The sequence below is a fragment of the Nansenia antarctica genome (assembly GCF_963989245.1).
Source record: "Nansenia antarctica genome assembly, chromosome: 7".
NCBI lineage: Eukaryota > Metazoa > Chordata > Actinopteri > Argentiniformes > Microstomatidae > Nansenia > Nansenia antarctica.
In genome coordinates this window covers 43,917,916-43,933,809 of record NC_137677.1, presented here as the reverse complement: position 1 = coordinate 43,933,809, position 15,894 = coordinate 43,917,916, and the positions used below count along the sequence as shown (strand labels likewise).

General features: G+C 47.0%; 1 protein-coding gene across 1 annotated transcript; it reads right to left on the bottom strand.

Annotated features, from left to right (window-relative positions):
• Positions 1-310: 310 nt before the first annotated feature.
• On the bottom strand, positions 311-15,453 carry esyt3 (extended synaptotagmin-like protein 3; the record flags this gene model as incomplete). The annotated part of the gene is made up of 22 exons (XM_080536215.1): positions 311-364; positions 529-634; positions 938-1,069; positions 1,433-1,531; positions 2,401-2,765; positions 2,884-3,033; positions 3,265-3,378; positions 3,598-3,669; positions 5,238-5,297; positions 5,484-5,546; positions 6,444-6,533; positions 6,653-6,701; positions 6,945-7,027; positions 7,300-7,476; positions 7,697-7,817; positions 8,020-8,075; positions 8,201-8,290; positions 9,656-9,725; positions 10,406-10,482; positions 13,165-13,299; positions 13,492-13,533; positions 15,223-15,453. The coding sequence occupies 22 exons, from the start codon at positions 15,451-15,453 to the stop codon at positions 311-313; spliced, it is 2,436 nt and encodes an 811-aa protein (XP_080392341.1).
• Between the last annotated feature and the right edge of the window lie 441 nt (positions 15,454-15,894).

Sequence of the window (15,894 nt, the reverse complement as noted above, 5' to 3'; positions counted from 1 at the left end):
GTTTCAATGAAACAAAATAAATAATAAATAAATTAAATAATACAAATGAAAGTGCAAATATAAACGTAAAAAAAAAAAAAATCTATCAAGTTTTTTTTTTTTTTTTTTTTATATATATATACGATGCGTCGACACTAAAATTCCACGTCGACGAGTTTTTATGATCGACGTCGTCGATTATGTCGACTAATCGTTGCAGCCCTAATGTATGTATGTAGGTAGGTATGTATGTATGTGTGTATGTATGTATGTATGTATGTATGTATGTATGTATGTATGTATGTATGTGTGTATGTAGATATGTATGCTCTTACCATTCAGTGAAGCCTTTAGCCAGGTTCATGTGAGAGAGGTCTAGAAGGACCTGAGGATACACAGCATATCAGCCAATCAGATCAGACAGAGGTGGGGAACAGCTTCACCCAAATAATGCCCTGTGTGTGCTTGTGTGTGTCTGTGTGTGTGTGTGTGTGTGTGTGTGTGTGTGTGTGTGTGTGTGTGTGTGTGTGTGTGTGTGTGATTGCCTACCATTCCAATCTCTTTCCTCTCCCGAGTTAGTAACATCCTGTTGTTTTTGACCGCCACGTCCAACTTCCTGTTTTCTGCTTCCTCTAGGGACACGTCAAACTCAAACCTGTTGGGCGCAGGTCAACAAGACACGTTTGTCACAGACACACATTTAAGGAGATGCTCATCTTGGTTTGGACAACAGGGTTGGGGGGGGGTTCAATACCAAGTGAACTGACATTCTGTTCATGAACAGAAATAATCCTCATCGGGTTGAAATAAAAAGCGCTTTCTAATTCTTTAACGACATTTTCAAATGATCTTGCGTTGATTGTATCGGGTAGAACAGACTCCCACCCTAAAGGGAACACTAGTTCAGAGTTGGCTGATGTCCAGAGGGGTTTGTCCATGTGTGGGTTGGAGTTCTTACTTCTCGTTGAAGACGGGGTTGACGGTCCTCTTCTTGACCTGCGTTCTCTTCCGGTGCCGCCAGGACTGGTCCGGCAGCAGGTAGACACGGACGTAGGCATCAGAACCATTCTCACTGCAGGGGAACAGGTTCCTGAGGGGGAGGGAGGGAGAGACAGAGGGAGGGAAGGAGGGAGGGGTGGAATAGAGGAGGGAGAGAGGGAAGAGGGAGCGGTAGGGAGAGAGAGATAGAGGAGGAGGAGGAGGAGGAGAGGAAGGGAGGGAGAGAGTGATAAGAGGAGGGAGGAGGAGGGAGCGCAGCAGTAGGGAGGGATAGAGCGAGGAAGGGAGGGAGAGAGATAGAGGAGGAGGAGGAGGGAAAGAGGAAGGGAGGGATAGAGGAAGGGAGGGATAGAGGAAGGGAGGGATAGAGGAGGAGGAGGAGGGAGAGAGGAGGGATTATGGGATGGTCAGGATTGGAGGACTAAGTTAGTGGTATGGGGTTTCCCAGGCTTACCTGCAGGAGTTGACCAGGATGATGAGCTTGTTCCTCAGGGAGGCATAGCGAACAGTCAGCTGGATCTCCCCGAATGAGCCCTGGTGGTTGATAATGGCCCTGGGGAAAGAGACCAACGTTAGGACCTCACTGAACAGAGCCAGGACTCACAATATAAGAATGATAATAATAATATACGCCATTCAGCTGACGCTTTTATCCAAAGCGACATACATTGCAATGAGTGCATACATTTCAATATATGATCCCAGCGGGAATTGAACCCACAACCTAGGCGTTGTTAGCGCCAAGCTCTACCAACTGAGCACAGAGGACTCACAACACTGCCTACGTAGTATTGAGTACAAATGTAAACACTATGGAGTCAATGTGGACACCAGAACATCACATACGTGCTCGTTGAAACATCTCATTCCAAAACCATGGGCATTAATATGGACTTGGTCCCCCCTTTGGGAAGGCTTTTATTATTTTGGAACATGGTTGTGAGGATTTGAGCACTTTTTGCTACTGAGGTCGGGCACTGATGTAGGACAAGAAGGACTGGCTCGCAGGCGGCGTTCCAATTCATCCCAAAGGTGTTCGATGGGGTTGAGGTCAGGGCTCTGTGTACAGGCCAGTCAAGTTCTTTCACACCAAACTTGGCAACCCATGTCATTATGGATCTTGCTTTGTGTATGGCGGCATTGTCATGCTGAAACAGAAAAGGGCCTACTCCAAACTGTTGCCACAATGTTGGAAGCATACAATTCTCTAGAATCACATTGTATGCTATAGCATTAAGATTTCCCTTCACTGGAACTAATGGGCCTAGCCCAAACCATGAAAAACAGCCCCAGACCATAATTGTGCTCACATATTTTCTGCTATGTAGTGTAGGGCCTATGTCTAGTATTGAGTCAGTATAGAAACCCCATCCTATTCTGCCCCCTGCTGTCCACAGAGAGGACTAGCAGCAGCAGACTCACTCTGGGTAGGGCGTTCCCTCCGTGAGGTCGAAGCGAGACGAGGCGATGGAGTTCTCCGACAGCAGGCTATGGGAGTCATAGCGACGCATGCGGGGGGTAGATGGGGCCGTGCGGCGCCCATCAGCGACCAGGAAGGACCCGTGGCGTTGGGGTACGTAGTCTTCACACAGCCCATTGGTGGAGCTGGCAGCTGGGGGAGGGGTTTGGGCTGGGGCAGCAAAGGTGGAGGGGGAGGGGGAAGGGGAGGGGGAGGGAGAGGGCGTGAGAGTGGGGGCAGCGCCTCCTTGGCTGTTCTGTAACGAGGGTTGAGGTTGAGGAGGAGGGCTGAGGAGGACCTTGGGTTCTGGTTTCTCAATGGTCAGGATCTGGGTTGGAATAGAGGACAACAGCAGTAAGACCAAACACAAAACCAAGCATGTTTGTGTGTGAGTGTGTGTGTGTGTGTGTGTGTGTGCGTGTGTGTGTGTGTGTGCCTACACTCACCCTGAGTGTGGCCTTCATTTTGACCTGGCTGTTAGCTCCAGAACGTTCTAACAGGAAGCGTTGGTCCAGCGTCATGTTTGAGGCATTCAGCAGGCGGCTGAGGGGTAAACTGAGCGTGCCCAGTAGCGTCTTCTTCTCATCCTCTTTGATCTGGGGAGGAAATAGGATGCATAGAGGAGAAATGGCATCCAGGTACCATATTTAGGTAAATAGTGACACTGACGAACTGCTAACCAACTAAAGCTAGAATAAAATAGAATACAATAGAAAATAATCAATTTGTTATATCTCTCTCTCTGTCTGTATAGTTTGCAAAAGTTGTCAGTAAAAACACAAGTTACAAAACAACAGAGGGAATACACAAACTACCAACAGCGCAACCTGTTGGCCTGGCAGGGGGTGGTGTACCTGCATATTGAGTGTCTGATTGGTTACACTGTGGACAAAGAAGGTAAAACACTCCTCCCACACCGGGTCTTTGGATGCAAACACAACCTATAGGAAATGAACAACATCTATGAGAAATAAAAACTGTAGAAATCAATGTTGAGATGTTGAATGGTACAGAAGACATATAAATGGGTATGGAGGGACAACATACACAGCTTTATAAATGTAACGTTTATAAATGTAAATTACTGTGCCTACATACTTTGCGAATGTTAACCCATATATAGTGTCACTGGCACACTGCAGGGAAATAGCATATTGTACCTTGCTTTTCTGATTCTGTTCATCAATGGAGAATTCAACATATGAGTTTGGATTAGCGTGCCTCCTGGTCAGCTATAGACATAAGGGTCAGAGAGTGATGTAAGAAATGGGGGTGGCACCATTAACACAAACGCAACACATTCTTAGTACTCTGGGTTGTCCTGTCCCAAATGAGAGAAATGAAGGTATTATGAGAGAACAGAAGCAACAGCTTTGACATAGGAACATAGTCTTAGGTCTGGATCTGGTCTGTCATAGGAACATAGTCTTAGGTCTGGATCAGGTCTGTCATAGGAACATAGACTTAGGTCTAGATCAGGTCTGTCATAGGAACATAGTCTTAGGTCTGGATCAGGTCTGTCATATATTGTGTAAAACACAGAGAGAGATGGTGGGGGGGCCCTCCAAACAGAGTTTGGAGTTTTAGAGACACACTCCAAACCGTGTGTTATGAGAAATCTCTCAGAATGCCTTGCGAATCTTCGGCAAGATAGTGGCGAACGCACAAGCAACAAAAGAAAACCACTAATGTAATTATTTTCTTTGTTAATAAAGATTTTAAAAATATGATAACCATCGTATTATCTTAATGTCATTTCAATGTATTATAGACCTTTTCTTTACAACAAGCATAACCAGAAAATCACTAGTATGCTGTCACCTAGCTATCTAATGTAGCTCACCTAGCTATCTAACGTTTGTTTGTGTTTTAAGGCTGATTTGTGCATTACAGTCCCGCATTTCCCATATGGCACATGAAGCCCGGAATTTAACTTAAGTCCAGCAGCGAAGTTGTTGCACTTCATACCGCTCCTCTAATATCAGTGCAGGGCAGGAGCATGGGTTGCTAGCTTACAGAGCACCGTTATTCTGTCATGAACTGGCCTGGTAATGAAGCATTGTTATTTTTTATTTGATGACTTGTTTGATCAATTGATAGCATGAAACGTATAAGTTGTGAACGAATCGTGAGCGTCCATGCTTTTCTATGATACTACTGATGACGTATCAGGGTCTTGAAGGGTTGTCCCATTTCTGGGGAATATTTCAACCACTACTCTGTTCCGAGGGGCTGTTCCAAGTCAAAAAGTGAGGAGCACTCGAAAAAAAGGAGATGGGGTAAAAATAAGGAATGAGATCGGGCAGAGAAAAGAAGAATGTAGAATACTATAGAATGTTGTAGTGAGAGGGCCACTGCACTAATAAGACACTTCGACTGTGCTTCTACAATCCACAGCTGGGGTGACATCAGCAGCAGAGGTGTGATTGTTGTTGCAGTGTCTCATAGTGACCAGCAGAGGGAGTAGAGGTGAAGGGGAGAGGAGGCGGGAAGAGAGATCATGTCAGGACATAGCAGGTATGGGAACCAGCAGCTGGTATCGTATGTCACACACACCCAGCCAGATGACCTGCCAGACAGGAAATACTGGCCAGAGGAAGGGCAGTTCACCTGTAGCACCAAAGGGGTTTGTGTACGTCAGTCAGTCAGTCAGTCAGTCAGTCTGTCAGTCAGTCAGTCTGTCAGTCAGTCTGTCAGTCTGTCAGTCTGTCAGTCTGTCAGTCTGTCAGTCTGTCAGTCTGTCAGTCTGTCAGTCTGTCAGTCTGTCAGTCTGTCAGTCTGTCAGTCTGGTTTCCCTTACCCTGGCTTCTTTAGAGTGTTTCCCATGCTTGTCACAGCTGCTGAACTCACTGTGGTTTTTCTGTAACAGTCAAAAAAACACATAAGCATGCAACAGACAGAGTATCACAGACACTTAACGAACAGCACAGTGACACACATTGAACAGGATAGATGGTTATGATACGCTCTACAAGATGGGTGATGATGACAATGACGATGACCACGCTGATGACACTGGACATGACGTTGACAGTGCGGTACTGACCGGTAGGTTTGAGGCGTTGTCCAGGTACACAGCCAGCATAGCACAGGCACAGCCATCAGGGGTCTGCATGGGCAAATGGGGAGACATCCACTATGTGTGTACAGAGATGTACACTCACCGGCCACTTTATTAGGTACACCTTTTCAACTGCATGCAAATATCTAAATCAGCCAATCCTGTGGCAGCAACTCAATGTATTTAGGCATGTAGACATGGTCAAGACTATCTGCTGAAGTTCAAACCAAGCATCAGAATGGGAAAGAAAGGTGATTTAAGTGACTTTGAACGTGGCGTGGGTGTTGGTGCCAGACGGACTGTTTTGAGTATTTCAGAAAGTGCTGATCTACTGGGATTAGCCCGCACGACCATCTCTAGGGGTAACAGAGAATTGTCAGAAAAAGAGAAAATATCCAGTGAGCGGCAGTTCTTGTGGTGGTGGTGTTGTAATGGTGTGGGGGATATTTTCTTGGCACAAATCTTCAGCAACTGTGTGATGTTGTAATGTCAATATTGATCAAACTCTCTGAGGAATGTTTCCAGCACCTTGTTGAATCTATGCCACGAAGAATTAAGGCAGTTCTGAAGGCAAAAGAGGGGGTCCAACCCAGTACTAGCAAGGTGTAGGCTACCTAATAAAGTGGCCGGTGAGTTTATATGTGGTACCTAATGCAACGGCCATTAGAGAAGGCAGGGCTGACCATTCAGTGTGGTGTGGTGTGGCTACACAGCAAAACAACTAGCCTACAGTTATTCCAGAGTTGTATGTGTATGCAATGAAAAGTGGAGACTAAAGGGAAGAGACAGGAGCTAGCTGTCTATGTGGTGTGGTGAGGTGAGGCTACAGGAGCGCTAGCTAGCTGTCCGTGAGGTCTGGTGAGGCTACAGCAGTGCTAGCTAGCTGTCCGTGAGGTCTGGTGAGGTTACATGAGCACTAGCTAGCTAACTAGCTAGCTGACTCACCTGCTCCAGCAGTCCCTGGTCAGCCTGCAGAGAGAGCCACTGGAGCTTAAGGTGCACCTCTCCACTCTGAACATCGTCCAGCGGGAACCACTGGAGCAGCAAGGAAGAAGGCAGCTTAGACACCTGGACATCGTCACCTCTATTATATCTGTTACAAAACTGTACCTCAGCGGATCCATCTGTTATCCTACTAAACATGAACCTCTCACCTGATCAATCTCTTTCTCCTTCTTCACCTCTCCAAAGTCCAAGTGAAACCTGTGGGGATTCAACACACCCTCGTTTTAATCAATAAGATGCCCAATATCAGCATCAGATCTGTGTTGAGGAAAACACCGACAGAACGTACACATATTTAACCTTAAACCATGTCCCCTATTGAACCCCAATTCCAACCACATGCTAGCATTGGACTGTGATCACGATGCATAGGAATTGCAAGGAATTAGTCTGGGGGTGCTGTGTATATTCTCGTTCCCATAATATCTGGTGTCTCCTTACTTGCCCAGGAAGTCATCCTTGTCAGTGTCCTCGTCAAAGAGCTCCACCTCCAGCTGCTGGCCTGGGGCCTCATGCACCACAAACTACAAACAGAAACACAGACAGAGGTGACAGACTGACAATAACACGACATGGCAGATATCAGAAACACAGACAGAGGGACAGACAGACAGACAGACAACACAACACAACACAGGACCAAGGCCTGTAGCACAAAACTGGTTTACATAGAGAGACGCTTCAAAGCAGAGAAGAGGTTGACAAGTTTATTATGTGTGTTTTTGTCCTGTTTGGTGTAAATACATGTCTATGAGAATCTCAGTATGTGTGTGTGTGTGTGTGTGTGTGTGTGTACCTCGTAGATCTCCTTCCAGCTGGGATGTAGATTCTCTTTGACAGTCTTGCTCTGGAACTGTTTGTTTCCGACCCTGAGCACCACGTAGGGGTCAGACTTGCCCTTCACCATCCCCAGCATGTAGGTGTCCTTGGCTATCAGGTCCCTAGCCTCCAGCAGGTGGACACGAACCACACCCTGGGAGAGATGGGGGATAGGGGAACAAAAATACTACAACGGAACACCTTACAAAGCACCTACATACTAGAGAAGAAAACACCAAAACTAAGAAACACACCAAAACACACAAAGACCAATTATACTTCTCTGGATTTTTGGTTGAGCATACTATGGAGATAGTAAATCAAATCCCAACATATTTCTCTACCGTCTGAAATGGACCATAGTGTGTACTCACCCTGGGCAGAGGGAACCTCATCTGGTCCACCTTGACCTGGTCTATGAGGGGGAAGCACAGGCGGTTGGGCAGAACCATGAGGGAGGCGATGATATCCATGATGGCCCCCTCAGACAGGTGACTGGCAGGAGAGAGGTCAGATATCAGGTCAATGGTCGTTGAGACAAGAAGAGGAGTAAGAGCAGGCATGATTGGATTAGAACACAGTGTGTAGCATGATTCCAGGAGAGGCCATCATGTGATGTAATGTGATGAGATGTGTAATGTGATGTGATATATGATGGCTCTAGAACAAAGGTGTTTTGTTTGATGTGAAAGCTCACCTGAAAGCTGGGGTGTCCAGGAGGTTGGTCATCCCTGTCCAGTTGATTTGGAGGGTCTGACCATGACATAGACAACCATAGAATACAGAATATAGATCATCACACAGAACATAGAGCATCAGCTAGAATGGTCATGAAAACGGCTTCATCTGGAGACTACTGTAGTAGTTTCAGAACTCACTGGCCGGCGGATGAAGAACATGGTGACTCCTCCCACCAACGGGGCTTGGCCAACCAGAGGCTCCAGAATGACACGCAGCATCCCTCCAAACTGAAAAAGGAATCCCCATGATCTTGTCATTTAAACACCCATGAAAGCATTCACAACATCCTTTAGCATTTGAGGGGAGCATTTTAAGTAAATGTGATCAATGATAATGCTATCAAACAGGGCTGTCTAGTCACCGTGGGAACAGTGAAAAAGGGGCCTCAGGGACACCTCTGAAACAGCTGTTTGCTGCTTGAATGGTGGACAGGAATTGTTAACCACCCCTACTTTCATGTCAGCAAACAAGATGTATGTCTCTTAATTAATGTAATTGTATTTGAACAGCCTTTCATTACCTGGTATACTCGGTGTACCGTACAATATATCTGTTCATACTTTTATGGCTTTTGCACTAGGTCTGGTCAGATGCCAAACTGCATTTCCTTGTGTTTCCACTTGTATTTTGCTTGGACAATAAACGTGTTACTTGACTAAACGCTTTTGGAACAGCAAGACATGTTATATCACAAGGATAAAATCACCTAATTTATCAGCCAATCCCTTCAGAGACAGATGATTTGCTCCACCTCTCAGGTGGGTATTACACAGTGCCAGCTTACATGGAGATAGAGGGGTAGGGAGGTACTACGCTGTGCCAGCCTACATGGTGATAGAGGGGTAGTCTAAAGGCCAATGCACACAGCGTGCGATTTCTGTTGCGCGACAACATTCCATTTTGAAGTTTGAATGGAAGTCTATGAGAACATCGCATCCCAACACACACAGCCCCAATTTTAATCGCACGGCGAAAATTCGATTCCATTCATTTTGAATGGGACAAAGCACACGGCGTGCGAGTTTTGTCGCACTGTCAAATTTTGCAAATGTTGTAAAAGTTTGTGGTGCGACGGATTATTGCATCACAATGGGACAATTGGGAAAACTTCAACTGGTCTATCTAAATTAATTGAGTCACTCATAACGGGGAGAGAGACTGGAGCATACATTTTTGACTGTCTCCTTTTTTGAAAGAAGTTAAAGGCTGAAGGTCTGACCCAAAAGGTCTGATATAGTACATACACCTACGGTACATGAAGGGTTTATGATGTACAACATTATCATTTCATTTTCATATCATATATTTCAAATACATACTGGACACAACGGATAATGGATGCCATTTGGTAAACCTCATCTTCTTGGAATGTTGAGGTGCAACAGAAATTGCATCGCACGCCGTGTGCATTGGGATGCGATTTTTTATGATTTTCTCATAGACTTCAATGGTGTGAGTTGAAAATGGAATTTTGCGGCGCAACAAAATCGCATCGCACGCCGTGTGCGTTGCAATGGAATGTTGTCGCGCAACAGAAATCGCACGCTGTGTGCATTGGCCTTAAGAGTCACACAGGACCATCCGATGCCCACCTGAAGACCTTTGATCCCAGCTGTGATTGGTGACTTCACTGCCGTGTCGATGTCCACATCGCCATCATAACTGAGGGAGAAACAGTCACTGGGATTCAACATGTCTTAAGGGGAACACTAGACATACTGTAGGAGTCAGGGGAGGCTGGTGGAGGTAGATATCGGAGGGTGTGTTTGATACCATTCCTCATCCATGCATTACAATGAACTAGGCTAGATCTAGAACTAGGCTAAAAACCAGGGGAGACAGAGCTTTTGCGGCTGCTGCACCCAAGCTCTGGAACAGCCTCCCCCTCCATGTACGGGCCGCTCAGACCCTGGAGGTTTTTAAATCCCTCCTAAAAACCCACCTGTTTTCCCTGGCCTTCCCCCCCCACTTAGCCATCGTTAGGTCCCTGGCTTTTATTGTTTTTAGTCCTTTTATCTTCTCTCCTTTTAATTGTTAACATATCTTGTATTGTGTTGCATTTTATTTAGTATCCTGCACTTTACCTGCTTTACATTTGTGCTCCTACTTTGCTCCCCGCCTGTGAAGCACTTTGGTTCAGCTGCTGCTGCATGTCAATGTGCTATATACATAAAGTTGACTTGACTTGACAATGAGCCGGTCCTCCGATTGTTACCTCCACCAGCCTCCACCCGAGTGTACACATGATGAAACACCACAAAACTCACTACGACATACTAGCCTCCATGAACAAACACTAGAACAGTAAAACACAGACATGGTGTACATGGAGGTCCCAGTACCTGATGTTGAGGTCCAGGATCACCTCTCTCTTGTCCACCTCGTCAGTGTAAACTTGAACCCCTGTGATTCTGAGAGGCTGAAACATACAATGGTTCAACAGATCAGACTGGTCCTCAACACTGCCACCTACAGATCAGACTGGTCCTCAACACTGCCACCTACAGATGGACTGGTCCTCAACGCTGCCACCTACAGATGGACTGGTCCTCAACGCTGCCACCTACAGATCAGACTGGTCCTCAACGCTGCCATCTACAGATGGACTGGTCCTCAACACTGCCACCTACAGATGGACTGGTCCTCAACACTGCCACCTACAGATGGACTGGTCCTCAACACTGCCACCTACAGATGGACTGGTCCTCAACACTGCCACCTACAGATGGACTGGTCCTCAACACTGCCACCTACAGATGGACTGGTCCTCAACACTGCCACCTACAGATGGACTGGTCCTCAACACTGCCACCTACAGATGGACTGGTCCTCAACACTGCCACCTACAGATGGACTGGTCCTCAACGCTGCCACCTACAGATGGACTGGTCCTCAACACTGCCACCTACAGATGGACTGGTCCTCAACGCTGCCACCTACAGATGGACTGGTCCTCAACGCTGCCACCTACAGATGGACTGGTCCTCAACACTGTCACCTACAGATGGACTGGTCCTCAACACTGCCACCTACAGATGGACTGGTCCTCAACGCTGCCACCTACAGATGGACTGGTCCTCAACGCTGCCACCTACAGATGGACTGGTCCTCAACACTGTCACCTACAGATGGACTGGTCCTCAACACTGTCACCTACAGATGGACTGGTCCTCAACACTGCCACCTACAGATGGACTGGTCCTCAACGCTGCCACCTACAGATGGACTGGTCCTCAACGCTGCCACCTACAGATGGACTGGTCCTCAACACTGTCACCTACAGATGGACTGGTCCTCAACGCTGCCACCTACAGATGGACTGGTCCTCAACACTGCCACCTACAGATGGACTGGTCCTCAACACTGCCACCTACAGATGGACTGGTCCTCAACACTGTCATCTACAGATCAGACTGGTCCTCAACACTGTCACCTACAGATGGACTGGTCCTCAACGCTGCCACCTACAGATGGACTGGTCCTCAACACTGCCACCTACAGATGGACTGGTCCTCAACGCTGCCACCTACAGATGGACTGGTCCTCAACGCTGCCACCTACAGATGGACTGGTCCTCAACGCTGCCACCTACAGATGGACTGGTCCTCAACACTGCCACCTACAGATGGACTGGTCCTCAACGCTGCCACCTACAGATGGACTGGTCCTCAACACTGCCACCTACAGATGGACTGGTCCTCAACACTGCCACCTACAGATCAGACTGGTCCTCAACACTGCCACCTACAGATGGACTGGTCCTCAACACTGCCACCTACAGATGGACTGGTCCTCAACACTGCCACCTACAGATGGACTGGTCCTCAACGCTGCCACCTACAGATGGACTGGTCCTCAACACTGCCACCTACAGATGGACTGGTCCTCAACGCTGCCACCTACAGATGGACTGGTCCTCAACACTGCCACCTACAGATGGACTGGTCCTCAACACTGCCACCTACAGATGGACTGGTCCTCAACGCTGCCACCTACAGATGGACTGGTCCTCAACACTGCCACCTACAGATGGACTGGTCCTCAACACTGCCACCTACAGATGGACTGGTCCTCAACGCTGCCACCTACAGATCAGACTGGTCCTCAACACTGCCACCTACAGATGGACTGGTCCTCAACGCTGCCACCTACAGATGGACTGGTCCTCAACGCTGCCACCTACAGATGGACTGGTCCTCAACACTGCCACCTACAGATGGACTGGTCCTCAACACTGCCACCTACAGATGGACTGGTCCTCAACGCTGCCACCTACAGATGGACTGGTCCTCAACACTGCCACCTACAGATGGACTGGTCCTCAACGCTGCCACCTACAGATGGACTGGTCCTCAACACTGCCACCTACAGATGGACTGGTCCTCAACACTGCCACCTACAGATGGACTGGTCCTCAACGCTGCCACCTACAGATGGACTGGTCCTCAACACTGCCACCTGACAGGAGACAACTTCACACATGACTGACCTCTCTAGCCCTGATCTGATTAATAAACACTTGACAGGACATACAGTAACCATTTCAAGCCTGCAAACTGTGACACTTTAAATAACGTGAAAAAATACTATTGTGCAATATGACAACCCTAGTTGACTATCTGTGCAGTATAGTACAGTGGATTGTGTACATAGCCTTTATTTATGTAAACCAGCTCCTTACCTTCCTGTGATTTTATTCTTTTTCTAAAAGTTTTTTTTTTTTTTCCCTTTCCTAACACCAGGGGAGCCACCCCTCCTAAATTTCGTTGTTTGGTACCTGTACTGTAGCAATGACAATAAAGTCCATTCATTCATTCATTCATAGCCTGACTGGCCATGCGTCCAAAGTGGACCTTGGTAAATGTGAAGGGTATGAAGTGACTGGTCCCTAGCTCTAAAAACACATCCTAACCCTAGCCCAGACCCTAAAAACACATCCTAACTCCCTATCCCTAACCCTGACCCTGACCCTAAAACCAAACCCTAACCCTAACCCTAAAGCAAACCCTAACTCTGGCCCTGACCCTAGCCCTAAACCAAACCCTAACCCTAAAGCAAACCCTAACCCTTGACCCTGACCCTAGCCTGGAGGATGACTGACCGTGTGTCCGAAGTCTATCTTGGTGAAGGTGAAGGTTTTGAGGTGGGGGCTGGAGAGCCGGACGGCTGCCTGGATCTTCTCCTTCAGCATCTTCTCCATAAACATGCCGAAGAACGGCCAGGCCTGCTGCAGCACCTGAACACATACAATGGAGAACAGTGTGTGTGTGTGTGTGTGTGTGTGTGTGTGTGTGTGTGTGTGTGTGTGTCATTTCACATGCAAATGTCAAAGCAGCTCATGGTGTCCTAAACACAGAATTTGATTTTGATGAAGACCCCAGCAGCCTAACAAGCACAGCGGAGGGCACAGAGAGGAACTGTGCATTACCTTGTTGAGCCAATCAACCTTCTCCACTTCAGGGAAGTGGACCTAAGGGAGAGAGAGAGGAGAGGAGACAGTGGTATTAGACAATAACATTCTGAATGGTCACACCTCAGATCAGACTGACATTTTGAGTAAACACACATGGGCTGGTTACCCAGACACAGATTAAGCTAATCCTAGACTAAAACGCATCTTCAATGGTGATTTTTCTATTGAAACTGTTATTAAATCCAGATTTAATCTGTGTCTTGGAGCCAACCCTAGACGTTGATTTCAGGGCCGTACTGTGTAACCATATCTACTACGTCTTTTCACACTCCAGCTGGCTCATGTTTCTCTACCAGTTGCTTAGAGACTTGAGACACTGGTTTTAGTCAGCTCTACCTACTAACAATGTCAATGCCAAACTATATTAGTTTTACATACGGTACTCTAATTTACAGCCTACATAATTATTGTTCTACTGCCCCTTTCTGTCATTCTCTTTTTAAACTATTTTTGCTTGTATATTGTTGTTTATTACATAGTTTTTTATTATTATATTGTTGTTTGCATCTTTATGTCCTATGCACCAACCACACCAAGTCAATTTCCTGTGTGTGCAAATGTAAAGAATTCTGATTCTGATTCTGATTCAGGGGGGTGATACCATAAGGCTGTACTGTGTAACCATCTCTACTACGTCTTTTTCACACTCCAGCTGGCTCTTGTTCTTGTTGTGGAATTATATTGATCACTACTTTGACTGATGTGATGTGGGTTAACTAGCCAACTCTGTAACAACAGCGGAGCAAACCAAAAGTACAAAGTAAGAAACTACTCGTTGTGATTGGTTAACTTGTTCCACATGAACACTTATTGCGTCAGACATACATAACCCTTTATGTGCCGGACCAGGGAATGTTCAGGCTTCTGTTCACACCTACACCTTCCCTCTAAATTCCATGGAATTATACAAGGTCCTGACCAGGGTAATTGCCTGAGAAAATTTCCCTGTACAGTCGCGTTCACACATACACCTTACCAGGTAAATTCCATGGAATGTACTGGGAAGGCTTGTATGTGTGAAAGGGGTTTCAGAGACTTGAGACACTGGTTTTAGTCAGCTCTACCTACTAACAATGCCAGGGGGGTGATATTTAAGTGGATTAATGGACACAGCCTCCTCCTTGGACACAGCACTAGCCTTCTCCTTGTCTACAGCCAGCCGGTGCTTCTCATATCAAAGATGTCTGCAGAGAACTGGTTTGGCAAGATCTGGTGACTAATCAAAAGATTTAAAGTGTGTAAAGATGTATGTCAAGTGAAACCTCAGAGGATAAGTTGAACTCTCTCTCTCTTTCTCTCTCACACTTCATCTTTCCTGATGGGGGACTTCACTAATATTCTCCAAAAGGCTCAACATCCCCAGCAGCCCCTGTAGTCTCCCTCTCTCTCTCTGTCCATGTCTCACTCTCTCTATGCAGGTATTAGTCATGTTTGGTTTGGGTGACCAGGTGTGGTTAAAACAAGGTGTGGACCAGAGAAACAACACAATACAAAACAATGTCAACATTCCTGTAGTTTAGTCGATGCTTATCCTGAGATCTCTTTGTAATTACATCTACGGTCAGGAAATGTCAGGAAAGAATGATTAGGTAGCATAGAGTGTACAATCTCCACACGGATGGGGACTTGTCTTGACAACCTCTCAAGTGTCACGGCCATACTATACCACCCCAACAACATACATACCCAAGTTGCCATATTCAAGGCTTTCAACTCATTGGTGATCACTTGTGCTTCGTTATCCAGAAACTCTAGGGCAGTGCCCATGCGGAGGTCTTTCCACTGGCGGTTCTTCTTCCACCAGGTGACCATCGCCAGGCAGAGCAGCAGCCAGCTGACGCTCAGGCCCAGGTAACCCGTCAGGTACACGGGGTAGAAGAGGGCCAGCGCTCTGCCGAAGTACATCAGGAACTCCATCATCATGTGGTTCACCGCGGTGGGGCTCAACTTCTCCGTACTTCCCTGTACGGGTCCTTGGGGGGCACCTGGACACATTCCGGTACCGGTCGTAGTGGACGTGGGCTGTATGCTGCTGGAGCTCTGCTGAAGTCTACTGCGCTCCGCCAGAGATGCGTCTCTCCGTCGCATTCCACTGCTGCTGTACTCCGCCGTGTGATTCTAATTTCTGCCCTCAAGTCAAATCATGGATATTATTATTATTATTATTGATATTTCGCATGTACATGACGCGCTTATATCGATGCGAATCAGTCTCACATTGATAAAGCAACGTTGGCTGTAGTAGTATTCGTGGCGCGTAAGAGACTGGACTTCCTTGTTTATGCTCCGGTGTTTGACACTCCCTAAAATCTCCAAATCCTTACCCGGCTAGTCATCTCACCTGGCGGGGAGGAGAGG